This window comes from Oreochromis niloticus, linkage group LG6 (assembly GCF_001858045.2).
Source record: "Oreochromis niloticus isolate F11D_XX linkage group LG6, O_niloticus_UMD_NMBU, whole genome shotgun sequence".
Lineage (NCBI taxonomy): Eukaryota > Metazoa > Chordata > Actinopteri > Cichliformes > Cichlidae > Oreochromis > Oreochromis niloticus.
This window is the reverse complement of record NC_031971.2, coordinates 12,452,673-12,475,427: the sequence shown is the minus strand read 5'-3', so window position 1 is coordinate 12,475,427 and position 22,755 is coordinate 12,452,673. Positions and strand designations below refer to the sequence as shown.

At 38.0% G+C, this 22,755-nt stretch overlaps 1 protein-coding gene across 1 annotated transcript; it reads right to left on the bottom strand.

Annotated features, from left to right (window-relative positions):
• Positions 1–1,739: 1,739 nt before the first annotated feature.
• Positions 1,740–22,440, bottom strand: LOC102076354 (perforin-1). The gene is made up of 9 exons (XM_025907860.1): positions 22,291–22,440; positions 17,764–17,925; positions 17,594–17,650; positions 4,809–4,883; positions 4,188–4,330; positions 3,942–4,080; positions 3,772–3,852; positions 1,986–2,482; positions 1,740–1,887 (listed from the first exon to the last, which is right to left on the bottom strand). The coding sequence occupies exons 1-9, from the start codon at positions 22,438–22,440 to the stop codon at positions 1,794–1,796; spliced, it is 1,398 nt and encodes a 465-aa protein (XP_025763645.1). The 3' UTR covers positions 1,740–1,793.
• Between the last annotated feature and the right edge of the window lie 315 nt (positions 22,441–22,755).

Below are 22,755 nucleotides of genomic sequence, written 5' to 3'. Positions count from 1 at the left end.
ATTTTCTTGACTTATCTGACGGTTTTGTTTCGCTAAATGCCCCTTATTTATGAAAACAGACCCGTTCACCAACAGTGCACCTGTCATGGTCCTAGGTCATTTTGACCCGGCGTTCTTAGTTTTCTTGTGTTTTTTGTATTTTGTACATTATTTCATTATTTATTCCATGGTTCCTAGGTTGTTCAGTTTAGTTTATTAGATTCCCACTCATGCCTTTACTCCCCGTGTCCGCCTCCACGTATCTGTGAGCAGAGATGGGCAGTAACGCGTTACTGTAATCCGATTACTTTTTTCAAGTAACGAGTAAAGTAAGGGATTACTATTGCAAAAACGGTAATTAGATTACTGTTACTTTCCCGTAAGCACGCTGCGTTACTGAAACCGTGATTTTTTGCGAGAGTGTCTCATGACAGTGACGTAAGCGAGTGCGACGTTCGTGGCAACAGCTGTGTGCAGATCAACAATGGATAATATAACGAGTGCGGGAGAGCATATGACCGTGCAGCGTTTAACGCGTGGAAGTACTGACCTTACTGTGAGTTTGATTCCGTATAAAGTGACAAAAACATTAGTGTCCGCTGTACAGTGCGTGGGAAGAAAACTTCTTTTTACAGCGAAAAAACCCCTTAAACTTCCGAGGAAGCACCGAGAGTACGCTGCCACAGAATGGGAAATTCACAGAGAAACTCGTGGATTCTTCCACTGACCGCTGCGGCACACCTGCACCAGGGCAAACATCCGCCTGCCCTACTCCTGCTATACAGGTGAAAATAGAGCAACAGGATCGCTGAGTCTTTGATTTTATTTATTTTCTGCTGTGTTTTACTTGCATTTATTTGAAAACCTATTTTATTTTATGTGCTGGAATGTGCAGAAAATAGGTTTAAATGTTCAACAAATTTTTTCCAGTCAGAGAATGTTGCATATAATTAAATTTTTGCTTGATGCATAAAGTTAAAAGATTAAAACTAATAAAACAAGTTTTAAAAAGAGACTTTTCCATTTGATTACATTTTGTATGATGGATTATGCAGAAAAAGTAGAATTGGGCTGAAAGATCTATCGCTTTATCACCTATTCAGGTTGTAAATCATGTTTTCAAAAAGTAACTAAGTAACTAAGTAACTAATTACTTTTGAAAATAAGTGATCAGTAAATTAATGGGATTACTTTTGGGGGGAAGTAATCAGTAATTAGTTACTGATTACTTTTTTCAAGTAACTTGACCAACACTGTCTGTGAGTTCCCATGCCTCGTTTCTCCTCCTTGTGTTTTATTCCCTGTTTTCCCCAGCCCGTTATGTCTGTGCTCTCCCCATGTTTTCTCTCTCCCTCCTGTCCGCGTCTCTGTGTACTTCCTGTTTTACTTTGATAGTCTGTGTATTTATGTCCGCGTCTCCCTCAGTTCTGTGTCGTGTCCTCCCTCTTAGCTGTGTGACCTTCCCTGTGAGTTTAGTTTTCCTAGTTTAGCTTCGTACTGTTATTTGTATTGCCTTTTTCCCGTTCTGTTAACAAAGTTATAGTTTGAGTTAAGTCCCCGTTTTGGTGAGTTTGCGTTTGGGTTCTTCTCCTGCCTGCACACAGCGTGTCATTAAAGCATCTTATAATCCAGTGACCCTTATGGTCCGAAAAATACGGTATAGCCCATTGTTTGGCAATTCTGGCTTTGTGTCTTAAATTGGGGAAAAAAGCAAAACAATCTGAACTCTTGATAAGTTTTAGGTTTGAAAAGTAAATCAACTCTGCCGACTGAGAGGCCAAAGGATTTATGATCTATAATAAGGGTTTACTGACCTAGCCTAAATCATAATAAGCGTTCCACTGGGGATTGTTTGACCGAATCCAATTAGTCTGCCGATAGCTGGAGCCAAACCACATTTTTGCATAGCTGTGTGTAGAAGCAAAGAAAGAAGAGCAAAAGAAGAATTATTAAGTCTGCTTGATATACCACCTCCAAATTGTAATCCCTGACCACAGTCTATTCACCCCTCAGTCTTGCCAGTTGGATCTCCTTTCAGGTCCCAGGCTCGCACAATGGTAACCCTTAGCGTCCCCCTCCAGGCTTGCAGAGGACAGCAGTTGGAAGCCAGATTAGGAATGTTTGAACCACAGTTTGGCTCATTGGGTGATTTTTTCACAGCATTGTCCTCTAAGTACTGCTCAATGGCAGCTTTCATCCCTGTCTTTTGCGTATCATTTGTCATCAGCTCGTAGATTGGCCGAAGGGAGTAGGAAACAACATCTGGGTGATCCTTCAGTGTCTTCAGCCAAGTTAGAAAACCAAGGGAGTCATTACGTGTGAGTGCAAACTCTCCCAACCAACCATTGCCTCCTACCACCTCTGTGTAGTGTTGGTGGAGTCCAGAGCTGTATGTAACAGAGAGACCCTGGTTTTGTAGGACCTTGTTGCAAGAGTCTCTGTTACCAGATAGTTGGCTCTTTCCCAAGCCGACAGAGAAACCCAGCGACAAACAGGAGTGGACCTGCAGGACAAGAAGGGAAAGAAAATGTCAACAAATATCTGTATTTTCTACTCTGTACATTTTCAAAACAGGCTTGTTACTTTTGGTTTGAAGTATTTGAGGGGAGTTATTATTTTCCGTCAATGCAAGGTTTCAAACATCAAACAGACTTGAGCATAAACTGTAACACATGAAATTCAATCCTGTATTAATCACCATGTCGCAAAAAAAAGACATGAAAGAGGCAAAACCGTGTGCCAGAGTCAGGGGTGAAATTGGGGCAGTGTTTCTCTTTTGTTTTTCGTTTCTTTGTTTTTTGGCACAACACTCTAACTGCTCCAGCTGTCCATTAGTTGCGGTTGTGGTACTTCTGCATTTAAATAGCCCTACAGAAGACGAGCAAGCATAAAGGGAGTAACAGGTTGTGGCAGGTAATTTCAAATGCAGCGTTTCTATCAGCTCAACAAACATCAGCAAACACATAAACTGTGTGCAGTTTGTCGCACAGTGTGTTGCTAGCTAAAGGTCCAGCTAATGTATTTCACAGGAAGAGATAAGAATCAGAGCTAACTTCACTCAGAGATGGAGAAAGATAAGAAAGACAGGACAAGAGAGGAAGAAGGAAAGTTAGATTTAAAGCTAAGGACTGCTGACTGACGCTCGATAAACTGGAAATTTAAAGCTTACATGTCCTTACAAGTTGTCATGTTGTTAAATTAGAAACAATAAGAATTAAAATATTATTAGTATTATTTAAAAACTGCATGAAAACACTCTGCAGTTTAGTGAAGGATAAACAGGTTAGTTTGGTGTACTGTGATGGGTTTAAAGTAAAGAACAGTGTATGACTCGTGCACAGTGGCTGTGGCGCTCATGGTTACATCAATTATATAAATAGTGTACAGTCATTGTAGAGGATGGAAATCAGCCAAGACAACTCATGAAACATCTGCTGACATTCACAAAGAGCATTGATTCTCTTCCCTATGCTGAGCCACTACAACTTGGCCCCACCCGCTGAATCCCACTTTAACCTCTGACCTCTGTGCTCATTTTCCTGTTTAGAGGCAAAGTCACCCTCTTTATTTTCCTTCTTTTTGTCTGCTCATGTTCTGCTTAACAGATTCAAGCTGAGTACATATATTAGAATTAAAATTTGACTAAAGCAAAGTTTGTATTCTCCTGTACTTATTATTTTTATTGTTACATTAATACACTGTTTAGTTAGTTTTGCACAAAAATAGCTGGTGCCTTGAGGCAACTGTTGTTGTGATTTTGCGTTATATAAATAGTGAGCTTTATGTATGTACCTCATTTGAGGACAGTCCATTCAGGGAGGACAGACAGGTTCGTGCAGCTGTGACTCGCCTCAGTCGACCACCAAGGTTAACCTGCAATGTGGTGCAAAGTTGGTGTTATAAATGCTTTTTTTTCAGTTTTTATTTTTAAATAAGGCAATTCACAGTGTGTGTGTTTTAACCTGGCGGATGTAGTGTGTGCCATAGGTGTGTATGAGCTGACTGTACTGAGCTCTGGTGGAGCTGTTGTAGAAACCTGGTAGCTTAGCTACAGCCGAGCTGAACTCAGAGCTGAGAGGCGCTCTGTCTGATACTCGGTAACTGGACACAAAAGGGACAGATTAGTAAATGATCTTGACAAACTATTCAAATAAAGATTACAAGACAACCTAAATTTATATGACTATTCTGGGTTATTCAAAGCCTACCCATAATGGTTGCAGGTGACCCTGTGTGTGCTGAAGGTGTGGCGGTCCTCTTTTGTCCTTTCTGAAGCAAAGTTATAGGCAGTGGATTGCGTTCCTCCCACATCCAGGCCAGCAGCCACAGACTTCTCTAAATTTAGGCCAACCTGTTATAATAAATGAGAAAACAAATGAATTAGTATGTGGTCAAATACGGGACTTCACAAAAGTGCTTGATTTTCTTTCATGTTTTACCTCACCAATACTGAGACATTTTGTGATGTATTTTTCCAGATCCTAATTTATGTTCAAACATGGCCTCAGATTTCAAAGTGCAAAAAACATGCTGGCAGTGGGTTGATGGACAATTTTTCAAAATCTAAACTTTGGACCATAAACCTTTTTATGTAAATTAGAGATACTCCAGCAAAAAATTAAAGGTTTCATGATTTGAGGTGGAATTACCCTTAATTCATCTTTTTAGCAATTGGAAATAAAATGAAAGCCAAAGTACATATTTAGGCACTTGTCTCACACTTATCTAGCTATCTGTAAATGTATCCATCTGTATGTAAAATTATATTGTGTTGAAAACCCTAACCCTAAGTAAATATAGACTGCAGTTTTAAAATTATGAATTCCTACCTGGCCTACTGTGAGAAAGAAGCTCAGGTTCACTGGCTTGTTGTCAGCGGCCACTTTAGCTGGTTGTTGTAAAATCTGTGGGGAGCAGAAAACATCAGCCATTAATCAGGCTTTCATTTCACAAAAATGAATCAGTTGATTTCTCAATGCCACAGACACTATCATACTGTACAGGCACTCATAATGAGACTTGAGTCCTCTGAGATCTGAGAGGAGACGGTTTGTATGAACTAAACCATGAGAAACAAAGTTAATCTGGACAAACTGACATACAAAAGATTAACAAGCAACCTGACAATTATTTTAAAAATCAAGGTAAAAGGTAAATGGATGCAAATAACTTTGTTTGCAAAACTTGTGCATAGGATTTTTAAAATTGACAATTTATATTTGCATTTTAAGTTATGAAATATGATTCATTAAACATGTTTGTGGTTGTTACAGTAAAAAATATAACTTTTTCTACTCTGATTTTATGGTTTTTGTATGATTTTAGATCAATTGTGTTAATACAGTATGTCAAAATGAAAACATAACTGTAAATTCAGACACGTGAGGTTGTGCTGAAAAGGATGGTTACCAAACAAGGCAAAGTAAATAGTTTTTGAGGGTAAAATGTGGAGGGAAATTCAAAAGTAGCTAAAAATGGCCAATTAACCAACCCTCTGGGGTCCAGGGTCCAGCATTTTCTCGTGCACAGGGTCTATTTGGACTAGAGATGGACCGATCCGATACTGACCTAAATTACTGGATCGGATATCGGCGAGAAATAAAAAATGTAATCCGATCCATTAAATATCAAAAAAGCACCTCACAAAACTTGCGACACGGCGTAACTTTGCTCATAACCGTAGCACGTCGGAGCAGTATGCATGACGTGATAGAGCGGCTGTGTGTATTTGTAGCCTCGCTACCAAACCAGCATTTCATCTCTGAGGAAGTTATCCCAGAGAGAAGTAAAGCAAGTGTGTAAGTTCACCTCTGAATGTTTGTAAAGCATTCCCATGTTAAGCTTAACAACCGATATATGGAGCGACTGCCTCTTCTCTCTCTCTCTCCCTCTCCTGCCGCTACTTCATGAAATTGCTTAATGATCAGCTGATCGGCTTTTCTGTCGCGAGTCCGTCTCTCTTCTTTGTTTTTGGCCCACTTTGCACCAGAAAGAGGAAACCAGCGGCTGAACAACAGCAGCACGTTTAACCTTGATAAGCTGTTGTTAGAATTTATTTAATATTACTTTCTAGACCAGGATCCTTTTCTACGTAGCTGACGGCTGGTAACTGTGCAGGGGCGGATCTAGCAAAGTTTGGCCAGGGGGGCCGATAGGGCATTAACAGGGAAAAGGGGGGCACAAAGACATACTTTTCTTTCTTATTCTCATTTAAAATATCTAGCTTTTAATAAATAATTATCTGAACCTTACACCCAAAGTTTTAATCTGATGTAAAATGTATAGAAGTCCATTACTGTATATAGTAACTGTTAAGTCTAATATACCCTAGTAAGCTAGTACTTTTTCCTTTGGGAAAGTACCATCTGTGAATTCTGCAATTCTGTTGAAGAAAGATGTTGAATCTATTTAATTATTCTTGAAAAATAATTTATTTCTGAGCATTTTTTTCACCCTGCATCAAATTAAAGTTGATTACATCAATTAAGCATCATGAGGTGGCGGGTGGGGGGTGGTTCCCTTTTTTTTTTTTTTTTGCTGGGAGTTTGCAACCCTATTAATTAGGTTGCTTAATATTTCTGCTAAGTACTCTTTAAAATACCAGAATAGGGAGGATGGAGTAGGTTTAGGTTTATTAGATTGATCAGTGTTGCTGAACTATGAAATATTTTGGGCGCAGTGTATTTTTTACATACAGGTATAACAGAATAGCTTTAGTGTTGTTGTTTATTTAAACTTGAGTATGAACTCATACAAAATGCAGCAATATATTAAAAAACAGTTTTATTGATTAAAAAACACACTATATCGGATTCATATCGGTATCGGCAGATATCCAAATTTATGATATCGGTATCGGTATCGGACATAAAAAAGTGGTATCGTGCCATCTCTAATTTGGACACGACCATTGTCAGTTGTTGATTTGTTCTATTCTCATTGTATGACGAAATGTAACAGCTGTTTGTCAGCTGTTTGGATACTATGCGCTCCAGATGTGTCCGTTAAAAATTGTAATCGTGATGACCGCATTAACGCTGACAGCCCTATTAACTAGCTGTCTGCAAGTTCAGTATTACTGTGATTTCTCCTCTCCTACTTTCAGAAACAAAAATTAAAATTAGAAAGAACAGAAAGGCAAGAGAGATTATTTAAATTGGACCAAAATAAAAACATAATGTGGTGATGTGAGAGCTATGATGCTAGAGTGAGAGCTCCAACTGCATTTGAGCTAGTAATCATACCAAAAAGGTGGCTCATTGTCCTACACTTTAAATTTGGTTTATAAGAAAAGAACATTTCATTTATATGAAATCTTGCATTCTACATATCTGATTTTGTCTTGAGTTTACTTCTGTGCGATACTGATTTTTTTTCTTTTTCCTTTTTCATGTTGGATCGTTTTGACCGAGGACAGAGGAAACATGGAGAAGAGGTAGTTTTATGAATTGTGTGCTCATTTATTCCTTCTGGATTTTCTTTGTATTAATAAAAAAAAGCATGTAAAGAGTAGGATTTCATACATTTATAGAATTTCAACCAAAACAAAGTAAACCTGCTTCACATATTCTATTTGGTTAGTCAGGCTGCAAGTACTTCTCAATTTCAGTAAGAATGATTGATTATCATTTTATTTGGAAATGGCTTTTCAGATTAGGGCTGCCACAAACAATTATTTTAAAAGTCGACTAGTCACCGATTATTTTTGCGATTAGTCGACTAATCAGATCATGCATCCATTGGATGTAAAACGTACAGCTTATTGCACCAGCATGCATCTGCTCTTATATAACTATCATTAGAATACAGCTTGAAGTGTTTAAGGTATGTGCTAACTAAAAATAAAGACAAGATGATAGTGTATTACATTTTAATGAAATTTGCAGGTTGTTTCGGTGAAGTTTAATAAACTCCTTGCTATCTAAAATATAACGGGACACCGGAGTATATTCTCGAGCATCTCACACTTCTGATAATCAGTTGTCTGCTTGACGTTTATTCAGCTGTGTGAAAAACTATAACTTTAATCTCAGCCAAACCGATTTACTCAGGAACAAACAAAATACTAAAAAAAGCCAAACAATAACATTTTTAAGTTATCTAAGTGACTCATATATGTTTAACCTGAGTAGCGAAAGACGGCGGTGGGTTTGAAAACGATTTGCCGGGAGTCCGGTGTTCTCACCGGTTCTAGTGAGCCGTCAACCCCAGCTAGCTATCGAGCTGGTGGGTAACAGACGTCTCCGAAAACGTCGGAGCACTTTTGAAAATATGTGGTGTCTTGATAAACTGAGCAGATATTTGAGGTTTACACAGTTACATTCTTGCCTGAAAATATGTTAAACGTTTATTTTGTGCGCCAAAAAGAATAATAAGAGTAATATTAAAACTAACTAGCTGCCGCCATTGTCGGAAACTGAGCAGGGCCGCGCTATGAATTCTGGGACAGAGCTACTTCTTGTTCTTCGGGGTTTAACGGCAGCTGGCATCCTTGTGCATGCGGTGCTGCCATCTTCTGTTTCAGTCCGTTATTACACTCTTAAATCCTACTACTTATTACTGTCATGGTCTCCGTGCCTGCCCGGCCGGCCCCACAAGGCTACATTTGTTGTTTCGGTTCTCTCTCTCTCGCTCTCTCTCTCTCTCTCTCTCTCTCTCTGCCTGGGCGGAGCTCACTGTGGGCTCCCGCCCTTGGCCCACACACCTGACAACAATCACCTGTCATCACCGGGAGCACTATTTGAGGCTGGAACACAGATCCTCTCGTCGCTGGATGATTGTACTACTGACGTTAGTGTTCTCACAGCTCCTGTGAACTTGTGCTTTGTGATTTGTGATTAGTTTGTGACTTCCCTCCTCTTCTGCTTCAGACCTTCCCTCCCGGACCTGCGACCTCCCTGCCATGTGAACGTGTGTGAGTGTGGGCAAGAAGACGCGAGCGAGTGCGAGAGAGCTACCCTGTGATTCCCTGGAGTTTTGGATTCCCTTCACTGTATATATTGTGCACTGGTGCCGTAAATAAACTGTTTTTTGGAGACATCTAACCGCTCTGCGCTTGAGTCCCTACAACCAGATCGTGACAATTCCTGCGTCTTTTGTGATCTTACAAAGCCTCAAACGACGCGTCGACTATTAAATCAGTAGTCGACGATTTTGATAGTCGACTAATCGTGGCAGCCCTATTTCAGATACATTTTTTGCCAAGAAAACAAGTTTGTTTAGGGTTTTTGTTTTGGGTTTTTTTTGGTTGCTTTTTTTAAAAATCATACTGCTCTATAACCCCTAATGGCTTACCAGTGCAAGAGTCTTTGGGTGTATGGGCCTACTTGCTTTACTGTCTGAAGTGTGGATCAGATCTGATATTTTTTATTAACAGTTTTGCCCAAGATTTTAAATACATGTGAAATAAAATTTGTGTTTTTTATCATAGCTGACACTGATCTCCATATTATATTGCTGGTCAATATACAAATTAAGTTATTATTTTTATGATTGACATATTCTTGTCTTTTTATATCATTTCTTCATTGGTGAACAATAACAGGGAATTTCTGGCACTTCTGGAACAAGTAAACTTACTGTGGAGAGCTATTTGTTCCAGATGTGCCACATGGAGAAGGTCTTCAACTCTAATGATTTCCTTTTTTTTTCCCCTCAGGGGAGCAGCAAAGAAGAAAGGTAACAAAAACTATTGCAAAAATTCTGCAATGTCTTCTGATCATCTGCTTTAAGGTTTATTGTTCTAAAAAATAAGTAATAATCTTTACTTTTGTGTTGACAAAGATAATTTTACTGTGTAAAATTAGTCAAATGAGGATTTTTTTTTTTAAGCTTCACTATGACTGAACTCGAATTTAAAAAAAAAACACTTTTTTGCTCTTTGGTCAAAGGCTCAGAAATGAGCTGCATGTTTTTGGGCATTTAGCCATGAAACATACAGCTTTGAATAATAATTTACACCTGAGTTGTCAATCCATGTTGTATGAAAACATTTTTTCAAAGTGTTAGATTTCTTGATATAAAATTTCCATTTCTAATGCAGGTATAAAATTCCAACCTCACATTAATTGTAAATTGAATTCTGATTTGATATGAAAAATCCTGCTTGCAAGCTCAAGAACGTGGGCTGATTCTGCTTTCATTTTCATTTTCTTTTTCTGCCAATATTAGCAGGGAAAGTTTAATATTTATACATGTATTAACACAGACTTTGCTACTCTCTTCAAAGTTGCTAAGAATACAAATGTGGAGTTGGAAATAAGTAAAATATGTCTCTTTTAAAGTAGCTCAGAGTAAGTCATTTGTGTTTGCAGGAGCAGCAGCTCCAGGTCACCGAAATGTAAGTGACAGAGTCTCTCTAAGTGTCTTTGCCTTAAAGGGGTCTGTTGTTGTGATTTGGTGCTATATTATAGCTATATGATAATAATAAAACTGATTTGAATGTGTTAGTTTATTGAAATTAGCCTTCACATTTTCTTCTGTTAATAACTGTTGAAGAAGTAATATCTATTTTTTCTTTCTTTGGGGGGGAAGCAGACTACAAGCACATCTCGTAAGTCAGACCACAACACTAATATAAAGATTTTTCTTTTTACAAACTTTAGATAATCTCTCATGTGAATTATCATTTCAGTAATTCGACCAGTGGTTATCCCCGCAAAACTAAAAAAAAATGGACCCAGTCGCCCGGTAAGTTATAAAATGCAGAGGATCAAAAATTAAAAAGACTGCCACTTCTGTTTGAAACTCACACTGGAAATAATGTGGAAATATGATTCTAGAGGCTCTTGATAGGTTTCATCACTCTGACCTCTTCACATTTGATAAATATCATCATTAATTCCTTCTTACCTTTGCTGTTTTGCTTCCACCACGATAAACTGACACTTCCTGCACAGCTCTCTCTCTCAATGGACTCAGAGAACAGTTTCCCATCTCAAATCTCTGTTTTCTGCATTATTCGCTTGCTAATTATGTACCAGTCTACTGTTGTGTACAGGCCATTGTTTTTTTTTTTCAAAATGACCCTTGACAAGAAAGCCTCATTTGTGCTGTTCAAAACCAAAGAAATTTAATCTTTTTAAAATGATGCCACATTGCAAAATGCTCAGCTGTGTCTCTAATAAAACCTCTAACTTTGCTCTGCTTCACATCAGCAGCATCAGGTAATGTTCACCTGCTGAGTCATGGTTTTCTTTGGTTTTTCTTTTGCTTTTCTACTGTAAAAGATTTCTTTAAGGTAAATCTCCTTCATGTTTTTTTTTTTTATCCTCAGTTACTTTGATACAAAGGCATCTGCTGTGATTTTTACACATCTGATCTCACAAGTGTCAGAACTGAGAAATGATCAGAATTATAATATTTCTGACTGACTGAGGCTAAATTTCCCAGATTCAATTTGATTTGAATCGGGGATCCAATCGATTGTAGAAATCAGTGACGAGACCCAGCTCTATTTCATACATAACTAAAGTTACCCACTGATGATAACTGATGACAGCGTGCTCAGATTGTTCTTGAATGTGGAGCTTTCAAGTATGTATTCAGCACAAAAAGGTTTTCGTCAGCTTCATTTAACTTGCAGTACTTCCTGTAACTTCTGTCAGTTAGACAGTAATTATGCCAAATAAAGGACAGTAATTTGAATTGATTACCCTCATGCTGTATAACAGTTCTGTAACATTCTGTTTGCACTTCCTTCAGTCTGGAAAAATCACACCCATCAGATTCACATTGATGTGATAGTTACATGTTTGCTCACTGGTTTTTCTCATGTCTGCAGGTACCGGGAAATATGGAGGCGGCAGCCCCCACCCGGGGAGGCGGACCACCGCCTCCTCGGGTGGAACATCCGGGTATGTGTGGGATGAGGCATGAAGTTATTACACCGTCAGTTTCATTGTCCTGGGCAGCAATGTTTGTTGGAAGTACTTATGTGTTTTTTTAATGTATTTTTTTCAGGACCAGTTGGCTCGTGGACTTGTTCCTGTAAGTATTTCTCCAGGTTTTTTTTTTCCAATTTTTTTTCAATTATATATATATAAAAACCTTCCAAGGTGTCCGGAGTATTTATATCTTAACCTGCCGTTTTGTTTGTTTGTTCAGAAAACGGCAAGAAAGAACCTGCCAAAGTGAGTACCTATGCAGTAGTAGCACCCAGATTTTCAGTATAATGGTATTTTGCATTGCATTGCTGTTCTGATGCAGTTTTCTGTCTTCATTTATGTTGGAAGTGATAAGTAGAGCCGTACGGTTTTTTTTCAGAAATCTCTCAGTCAGACCGTGGTATATCATGTTTAGGTGGAAACTAGTGAGCTAACTTCCTGCTAACTTCACGAAGCTCCTGACTACTTAACTAAGTGTTCTTTTTAAGATTCAAGATTAAGATTAACAAGCAACCTGACAATTAATAACAATATGAGACAATATAAAATCTAGTCAGTTGTTTTCTTTATTATATATTTAAAAAGAAGAGCTGACGTGGAGACATGGAGAAGGTCTTCAACTCTAATGATGTTTTTTTTTCCCCTCAGTGCTGAAGAAGTTAAAGGTAACAAAAACTAATGGACATTGCAAAAATTCTGCAATGTCTTCTGATCATCTGCTTTAAGGTTTATTGTTCTAAAAAATAAGTAATAATCTTTACTTTTGTGTTGACAAAGATAATTTTACTGTGTAAAATTAGTCAAATGAGGATTTTTTTAAGCTTTACTATAACTGAACTCAAATTTAAAAAAAACTTTTTGCTCTTTGGTAAAAGGCTCAGAAATGAGCTGCATGTTTTTGGGGCATTTAGCCATGAAACAGTCAGATATGAATAATAATTTACACCTGAGTTGTCAATCCATGTTGTATGAAAACATTTTTTCAAAGTGTTAGATTTCTTAATGTCCATTTCCAATGCAGGTATTAAATTCCAACCTCACATTAATTGTAAATTGAATTCTAAATTAGTTTTGATATTAAAAATCCTGCTTGCAAGTTCAAGAACATGTGCTCATTATACTTTCCCTTATTTTCTTTTTCTGCTAATTTCAGCAGGGAAAGTTTAATATAACAAGTATTAACACAGACTTTGCTACTCTCTACAAAGTTGCTAAGAATAAAAATGTGGAGTTGGAAATAAGTCAGATATGTCTTTTTTTTAAGTAGCTCAGAGTAAAGTGTTGGGATTACTGACGGTTAGTCATTTGTGTTTGCAGGAGCAGCAGCACCACTAACTCCTATGAGTGACAGAGTCTCTCTAAGTGTCTTTGCCTTAAAGGGGTCTGTTGTTGTGATTTGGTGCTGTATTATAACTATATGATAATAATAAAACTGATTTGAATTTGGTAATTTATTGAAATTAGCCTTCACATCTTTTTCTGTTAATAGCTGTTGAAGAAGTTAGTTTTAGGTTTTTATGGCTTTATTGTCATAAAAACCCCTGTGTTTTTGGGGGGGGGGAAACCATAATATGCAATATTTTCAAAAAATTAGTTGCAAATGGAAATATTTGGCATGAAGTTATTAGAGCCTTGAATAGGTAAAGAATTCATAACAGCATTGATTTGGGTGCATTATTATTTTTGGAGCAATAAGAGTTTTTACAATTTACACCCTCCTATGTCCCTCGGTACCCAAAATGGTCCCCATCCAAAAGGTGATATAACAATATCATATATGATTTTTTTTTCTTTTTTTTTCACATCAGATCTTTTAAACAACTTCAGACCTATCCACAGATATAAAGTTTTTCATTTTTTTTTTTTTTTTTTTAACATTTTTTAGGTTTTTATGGCTTTATTGTCATAAAAACCCCTGTTTTTTGGGGGGGGGGAAACCATAATATGCAATATTTTTAAAAAATTAGTTGCAAATGGAAATATTTGGCATGAAGTTATTAGAGCCTTGAATAGGTAAAGAATTCATAACAGCACTGATTTGGATGCATTATTATTTTTGGAGCAATAAGAGTTTTTACAATTTACACCCTCCTATGTCCCTCGGTACCCAAAATGGTCCCCATCCAAAAGGTGATATAACAATATCATATATGATTTTTTTTTCTTTTTTTTTCACATCAGATCTTTTAAACAACTTCAGACCTAACCACAGATATAAAGTTTTTCATTATTTTTTTTAAAATATTTTTTAGGTTTTGATGGCTTTATTATCATATAAACCCCTGTTGTTTTTTTTGGGGGGGGACCCATAATATGCAATATTTTCAAAAAATTAGTTGCAAAATAGATTATTTGACATGAAGTTATTACAGCCTTGAATAGGTCAATAATTGATAAGAACATTAATTTGGATGCATTATTATTTTTGGAACAATAACACTTTATTGCAAAAAAACAAACTGAACTTATCTGAACAAACTCAACACCAAACTAAACAAAGATGCAATTTACATGATCATACATAGCATGAACCACAAGATGGGTAGATTTTGCAGACAGGACATATCTTATATATATCTGACATTTGCAGCAGTTACGATAATAATGTGCTGTTTGCACGATGAGCACTGCTTCCTCTTTTTGGAACGCTGCTCTTCCTCAGCAAAAGCCTCCCCCCTAAATTGACTGTGCGCTTCGTGTTGTGCATGCCCGCGTCTGTGCAGAAATGACTAGTAAGACAAGGCTGCAAACTATTCTCACAGACTTCAAAGATGCACCTAAATAAAAAAAAAGAAGATCATCCTCTATCTTATTGTACAGACGATGATCTTTTTCTGTCTCTCCCTCCTGTTCTGTCCCTGTGCCACTGGGAAACTGAACTGACCTGAACAAACTCAACAACAAACTGAACAAAGATGTAATTTACATTTTATAGCACGAACCTCTAGATGGATGGATTTTGCAGACAGGACATATCCTACCATTTGCAGCAGTTACGATAATAATGCGCCGTTTGCACGATGAGCACAGCTTCCAAGCCTGCCCTAAATTGACCGTGCGCTTCGTGTTGTGCGTGCGCGCGTCAGTGCATTTCGTGGCGTCTGTGCAGAAATGACTCGTAAGACCAGGCTGCAAACTATTCTCACAGACTTCAAATGTGCACTTGAATCCAAAAAGATAGAAAACGATCTCTCTCTGTCTCTCCCTCCGGCTCTGTTTACGTGCCACTGGGAGAGTAAAGACTGCTCCTCCCCCGTCTGCTCAGCAAACAGGTAGTTGTTTTTGCACCCCTCAGACTCTAAAACACGTACAAATTCCAAAGCACGTACAAACTCAAAAACACGTAAAAACTCCAAAAAGCACGTACAAACTCCAAAACATCTACAAACACCAAAGCATGTAATAACTCCAAAATACGTACAAACTGCAAAGTACGTGCTTTGGAATTTGTATGTGTTTTAGAGTCTGTACGTGCTTCAGAATTTGTATGTGCTTTGGAGTTTGTACGTGCTTTGCAGTTTGTACGTGTTTCAGAATTTGTACGTGCTTTGGAATGTGTACGTGTTTTGGAGTTTGTACGTGCTTTGCAGTTTGTACGTGCTTCAGAATTTGTACGTGCTTCGGAATTTGTACGTGTTTTGGAGTTTGTACGTGCTTTGCAGTTTGTACGTGCTTCAGAATTTGTACGTGCTTCGGAGTTTGTACGTGTTTTTGAGTTTGTACGTGCTTCGGAATTTGTACGTGCTTCGGAATTTATACGTGCTTCGCAGTTTGTACGTGTTTTGGAGTTTGTACGTGCTTTGCAGTTTGTACGTGCTTTTGAATTTGTACGTGCTTCGGAATTTATACGTGCTTTGGAGTTGGTATGTGTTTTTGAGTTTGTACGTGCTTTACAATTTGTACGTGCTTCAGAATTTGTACGTGCTTAGGAGTTTGTACGTGTTTTTGAGTTTGTACGTGCTTTGCAATTTGTACGTGCTTCAGAATTTATACGTGCTTCGGAGTGTGTACGTGTTTTGGAGTTTGTACGTGCTTTGCAGTTTGTACGTGCTTCGGAATTTGTACGTGCTTCAGAATTTGTACGTGCTTCGGAGTTTGTACGTGCTTTGCAGTTTGTACGTGCTTCAGAATTTGTACGTGCTTCGGAATTTATACGTGCTTCGGAGTTTGTACGTGTTTTGGAGTTTGTACGTGCTTTGCAGTTTGTACGTGCTTCGGAATTTGTACGTGCTTACAATTTGTACTCAAAAACACATCCAAACTGCAAAGCACGTACTTGTATGTGCTTCATAATTTGTACATGCTTCGGAATTTGTACGTGCTTCGGAATTTGTACGTGTTTTGGAGTTTGTACGTGCTTTGCGGTTTATATGTGCTTCGGAATTTGTACGTGCTTCGGAATTTATACGTGCTTCGGGATTTATACGTGCTTAGGAGTTTGTACGTGCTTTGGAGTTTGTACGTGTTTTGGAGTTTGCATGTGCTTTGTCTCTAGGGGCCACTGTAGCAGATGTCCTTTTGCCATTAATTATGCCAGAATTTTAGTTTTCATTGTGAATACTTGTGTTTTATACTAGGAGAGACTGTAGAACTAAAAAGTATATACATATTTTTTATTTGCAGTAACTGACCATATTTACTACTAAGATATACTGTTTTATTAAGCAGCTTGAGCTTCTTAATTTTTTTTTTTTTTTTACCGTAGTTTTCACAATAATTCTAACAATGTTTTGACTTTTTGGTACAGTTAAAAGTACGGTATGTTTTTGGTGATTAATATACAGTTGTAGATTGTAAATTCAAATGATTATAGCAGAAAAGACTGTTATTCATACAGAATTATTACGTAAATTATAGGGTGATTAATTGTAAATAATGTTACAAATTTTTCTTGTTGTTTTCAAAGACAATGGGCCATATTACTGTACATTAATGTACTTTAAACATTTTAGCAGTGTAAAAATTAAAGCAATTTACCATTTTTCAATTTACAGTGATTCAACATAAATATTACAATTATCTACTTTTTTTGGATTTAATGGTCATTTACCGTTGCCATTTCGCAGTTATTTACTGTAATTTTTATGTACATTTCTTACAGTGCAAGTTTTCCTCATTTATTTCCATCCTCTGGACTGACAGTACACTGTTTATACTGTCTTTTTTTCTACATGGTACAAAGTTTGTGTGAAGGTGAAATTCAGTCAGTAGATCTCTCAATCTCTGCTACACTTGATGTAACTTAACTCTGACCATGAAACCACAGCCACTGTGAACCAATCACACACTGTTCTTTACTTTAAATCCATCACAGTACAGCAAACTAACCTGTGTATCCTGCACTAACTGGCAGAGGGTTTTTATGCAGTCTGTAAATAACACAATTAGTCTACCTCAGTTTGATTTGCAGCACATTTCACCATATGAAAAAACACAATGTCACATGTACAGACCTAATAACTGATTTAATAACATGAGAACTTGTAACATGTAAGAGTTACATTTCCAGTTTATCAGACACCACTGAGCAGTCCTCACCTTTAAATCTAACCTGGCCTTTCTTATCTTTCTCCAGCTGTGAGTGAAGTTAGCTCTCTTTCTTTGCTGTCCCTGTGAAACACAGCAGCTGGACTTTTAGCTAGCAACACACTGTGCAACAAACTGCACACAAATAGTTTCCGTGTTTGTTGATGATTGGTGAATTGTAGAGACGTTGCATTTGAAATTACCTGACACTTGAAAAAGTCATTCCCTTTATGCTCATCGCTCCTCTTCAGTAGGGCTAGCTAGATGCCGAAGGACAGCAACCACAACATAGGGACACCTGCAGTCATTCCGGTGTTGTTTCAAAAACAAAACAAAAAAATATTGTCACATTTTTTTACCCATTTATTTTTACCTGACATTCCCTGGCGATTAATAAACAAACAACATGGACTGCCTCTTGTGCACTGACTGGTCCTGGTATTCGCCTAACCCCAAAGCTGTTGCTGCTGAGAAAAATGTAATTTACACAGCTGGAGAAGCAATGTACAGGAAGTACCTCCCCACTCTGCTTTTTCTGATTTCACAGTAGTCCTCCAGTCTCTCTCCCAGTCATTCTCACACATCTCCATAATGATGTTGGTGGTACAGGACCATTGTTTTATCTACTCAGATAATCACTATCATACGGTGGCCCTGAAGTGCAAACCACAAAAACAAATCACAAAACGCACAACAAATTGAAAAGCGCAAAAACAAATTGAAAAGCGCAAAAACAAATCTCTTAACGCAAAAACAAATTGAAAAGCGCAAAAACAAATCACAAAACGCACAACAAATTGAAAAGCGCAAAAACAAATTGAAAAGCGCAAAAACAAATTGAAAAGCGCAAAAACGCAAAAACAAATTGAAAAGCGCAACAACAAATCACTTAACGCAAAAACAAATTGAAAAGCGCAGCAACAAATCACTTAACGCAAAAACAAATTCACTTAACGCAAAAACAAAAACCAAACCGGAAGAGGTAGGTACCAATGCTGCAACAACAGGCATCACTGATTGGATGATGGATCCGGTAGCCTTTTGAACCGGAAGTTGTTCTGTTCGGAAGTTTGGTGACTGCTCTACCAACTTTTTTCCACAACTTGGACAAAACATGTTGGCTGTATCCCAATTCAGGGTCTGCAGCCTTAAAGGCTGCATTTTAAGGCCGATTACGTCACAGCGGCGCGCCGAAGGCTGTCCCAATTCAAAGGCTGCTCGAAACGCGGCCCTCAAATTCGGCCTTCATTTCCCTGAATTTTAAGGCTGTGGCGGTGTAGCCTTCGTGGCCCAACATATCCCACAATTTATAGCGCGGCAGTCACTGTGGATAATTTTGCCGCAGACGGCAGAAGCGTAGCGGCCGAAGAGTAAACTGTTAAACGTAAGTACTGAATATGATGTCACTTTTTTATGTGCAAATGTTTAATAATGAGGAACATTGAAACACTACTGTTGGCCACATGTCGGCAAAGTTATTTGCCATTAGCGATGTTTGTACTTTCAGCGTTTACTTTGTTTTAAAGCATTTAAAATATAATAATACAATAGTTGACCTCAATCTTACAGAGAATGTGATGATTTTATGGATAATTAAAGTCAGTCATATATCCACAAACATAACAAGTCAGTGATGCTGCTCGGTTTGCAGTCCTGAATATGACGGCACAAGCAGGATTCACTGCACTGTTAATGTTAGCTATGTTATATTGCTGCTTCTGTTCGGTGGTGTCGAGCCAAACGGACTTTAACGTGTGTTTGAACGAGCTGACGGTTCACTCGTTAAGCTGAAAGAAAGATGCTTTAATCACAGGAGTCACACATGTGTCCACTGGACCATCTGGGAACTCTTCTTGTTTAGCACTCGTAATAACACAAACACTAAATCCTCCTTCTCTTGTGCTGTTTTGTAGCAGTGTATACACCTGAGACTGTCACCTGTCTTTCTGTCCTGCACTCTCTCTCTGTTTCTTTCTCTCTGATTGTGGAATAAAAGTATGAACATGTATTTATAAGTTACACTTGTGTTTGAATCCTGCAGCTGATCACACATTTGATTTCCATGTGTGACAACTGCAAGTGTCCAGAGTGAGGACAGAATGAGGGACCCACTGCTGCACATCATCTGTGAGGCTTTGCACCCCTGATGATCCACCAGGACAAACTCAGCAGTGTGTGAGGAAGAGGAGGAGGAAGAGCCAGCAGCAGCTGACAGATGGGGAGAATAGACAGACTGTTCCTGTTTGTGAAGGACTGCTAGAAACATTTAAAATAACTAATTGTCTGTCCTGAATCAGTCTTATTAGGTAATGTTCAGATAATTTGATCATTCCAGTGTTTTCAGTGTGGGAGAAAGTACTCAGAGCCTTCAAGTTACACACTATGAAAGGCAGCAACAAGTTTAATATTCAGAAACCTAAAGTATGTATCAGCAGCAGAAATGGAGCTAAAAATAAATGTTTGTTTCAGTTCTATGAAGCTTTGAGTATTTTGGATTAGTAGCACTGCTGTGTTTGTTGCATCATATTGCTGTAATTGTTTATATGCTTTATATATTCTGAGCTAAGCTGATCTATAGTGTTACATCATATTCTATAAGGATGTTATGTGTTTGTATACTTTCTGCCCAGTTTGACCCATTTAGCAGAAGTCAGCCTGTTTATGGCTCTGATATCTATTCTGTATGACTTAAAGCAGTTATGACATGGTCTGATTTTCTCACCCAATAAAGGAATATTTAATATATCAGTCTACTCTTCATTCTATCAGAAACAGTTATCACAGCTCGTACATTTTCTTTTTACACATATATGTAAGCATTGAGCCAAATTTAGTAATGCCAACATATTACACAGACAATATTGTTCTCTTATATATAATACATCTACATATACACTGTCAAAGATACTTGTCTTTGAGTGAAGATTTAAGGTGATAGGACATATAAATAACTGCAACTTGAATCTTTACTGAAGCTCAGTATTAGACACAGAGTTCACTCACATGAATTTCACTCACATGTGCTGTACCAGTGTACCTGCACATGTGATGTGACAATAGAAGTGATTTGATTTGAGAGTTCAAACTCACTGCTGTAATAACTTATGATTAATATAATAACTATGATATTGGCCATATCATATTTACACTGACTTTAGTCTCATGAACAACATTAGCTAATTGTTATTTACTAGCTAATCTTAAATGACTATTCAGTACAGATATGAAGGCCAGCAATCATATTTTACAGTCCTGTGGTCTCAGCCTCAGATACGTATTAAATCACACAAAGCTCGTGTAGAAACAAACACACGAACAAAATATGTTCTCCTTCATTTCCGTCAAAGCTGTATGAAACGTTTCCAGCGATTGGTGTTATGGTTCCTAGGCAACCTGGGCAGCGCGACGGAGGCTAGACCGTCCCATTTCACAAGCCTCGCACTTCCGGCCTTAGCGTTTTTAAGTACGCGGCCCTTGAGGATTGTTGAGGCTGCGTACTTTAAGGCTGCAGACCCTGAATTGGGATACAGCCGTTGACTGCTCTTTCTCATAACCACGTTCGGCAGAACAACTTCCGGTTCAAAAGGCTACCGGATCCATCATCCAATCAGTGATGCCTGTTGTTGCAGCATTGGTACCTACCTCTTCCGGTTTGGTTTTTGTTTTTGCGTTTTGTGATTTGTTGTTGCGCTTTTCAATTTGTATTTGCGCTTTTCAATTTGTTTTTGCGCTTTTCAATTTGTTTTTGCGTTAAGTGAATTTGTTGTTGCGCTTTTCAATTTGTTTTTGCGTTTTGTGATTTGTTGTTGCGCTTTTCAATTTGTTTTTGCGTTTTGTGATTTGTTGCGCTTTTCAATTTGTTTTTGCGTTTTGTGATTTGTTGTTGCGCTTTTCAATTTGTTTTTGCGCTTTGTGATTTGTTGTTGCGCTTTTCAATTTGTTTTTGCGCTTTTCAATTTGTTGTTGCGCTTTTCAATTTGTTTTTGCGTTAAGTGAATTTGTTGTTGCGCTTTTCAATTTGTTTTTGCGTTAAGTGATTTGTTGTTGCGCTTTTGAATTTGTCTTTGTGTTAAGAGATTTGTTTTTGCGCTTTTCAGTTTGTTGTGCGTTTTGTGATTTGTTTTTGTGGTTTGCACTTCAGGGCCACCGTACTATCAGACACGTAGTAGTAAACAAAACAAAAGTAAACAAAATCAAACATCAACATTTTTATGTAGTTCAAGATTTTTATTAATTGTATTGTAATAGCTGATGGATGGTGAAGACTGCAATAAATAACTGTTGTTGTGAATATTTTCACAACAACAGTTATATTTTCACAACAACAGTTGTGAAAATGTTCACAACAACAGTTGTGAGTATTTTCACAACTGTTGTTGTGAAAAAACAACCCCAACAATCAAATGATCCCCTATGAGCAAGCACATGGCGACAGTGGGGAGGAAAAACTCCCTTTGAATAGGAAGAAACCTCCAGCAGATCCAGGCTCAGGGAGGGGCGGCTATCTCCTGCAAACGGTTGGGGGGTGTTATTTATATTTTACTGCTGTTAATATTTCCAAGAACCCTGTCTTAATTTTTAATAATGGGGGCTTAATAGGAAGAGGAGGCGGGGGTGGGAGTAAATTTTTATTTGTGTTTATGTCCCACGTCTCTAATAAGCGTGGTGCATAAGGTGCAACAAGCTTATATTGGTTTTTAATAATGGGGGCACGCGGTGTTTTCTGCGGTTTCTCAGACAGGGGAGGGGTTGTGGGAATTAGTTTTTTAGCATTAGCTGGTGAGTCTTTAACTACAGACACAAGCTTGTTTGTTTTATTAATTGTTGGCATCCGAACTCGTTCCGTTTTTGCTGTTGTTTGTTCTGAGCTGCTGCGTTCCTGACAAAGGAACACACGAACCCGACCAGTAAAAGTTTGCAGGAGTGGTTCATTTGGCTTTGGTTGAAAGTCATCTGAACCTTCCTTTTCTAAAACCACACTGTGTTTTTTCCCCTCTGTTCTGTCTAGAACTGGGATGTTTCTACGAGCTTTGAGAAGCTCCAGCTCCATATCGCGATGACGACGGCGTTCGTTCTCGGTGGCCTGATGTCGTTGCTTTAATAAATGCTGTGTTTCAATTTCTTTCTCAAGATCAGCCAAAGCACATTTTTCTTTGACTGTCTCGTTATTATATTGGCAAAGTTCAATGGATTTTTCACGCCTTTTTTGCGCCTCTTCCATGTGCTTTGCCAATAATATCTCTTCAACCTTCCTGCCAGCCTTACCCCACTCCCGCCTTTCCCTTTGTTCTTCCTGCATTCTCTCTCTCTTTAGCCTGATTGCGTCCTCCCAGCTGTTGTGGAGTGACTTAAACCTGGCTTTTCT

What these genes read in the sequence shown, in the direction of transcription:
- LOC102076354 (XM_025907860.1), bottom strand. Translation starts at nt 22,440, where the DNA reads ATGGAGCTGGAGCTTCTCAAAGCTCGTAGAAACATCCCAGTTCTAGAC. An exon ending in GCACACACTACATCCGCCAG is followed by an intron (nt 3,853 to 3,941) that starts GTTAAAACACAC and finishes ACCACATTGCAG; the next exon opens with GTTAACCTTGGTGGTCGACT. An exon ending in ATGGACTGTCCTCAAATGAG is followed by an intron (nt 2,483 to 3,771) that starts GTACATACATAA and finishes CTTGTCCTGCAG; the next exon opens with GTCCACTCCTGTTTGTCGCT.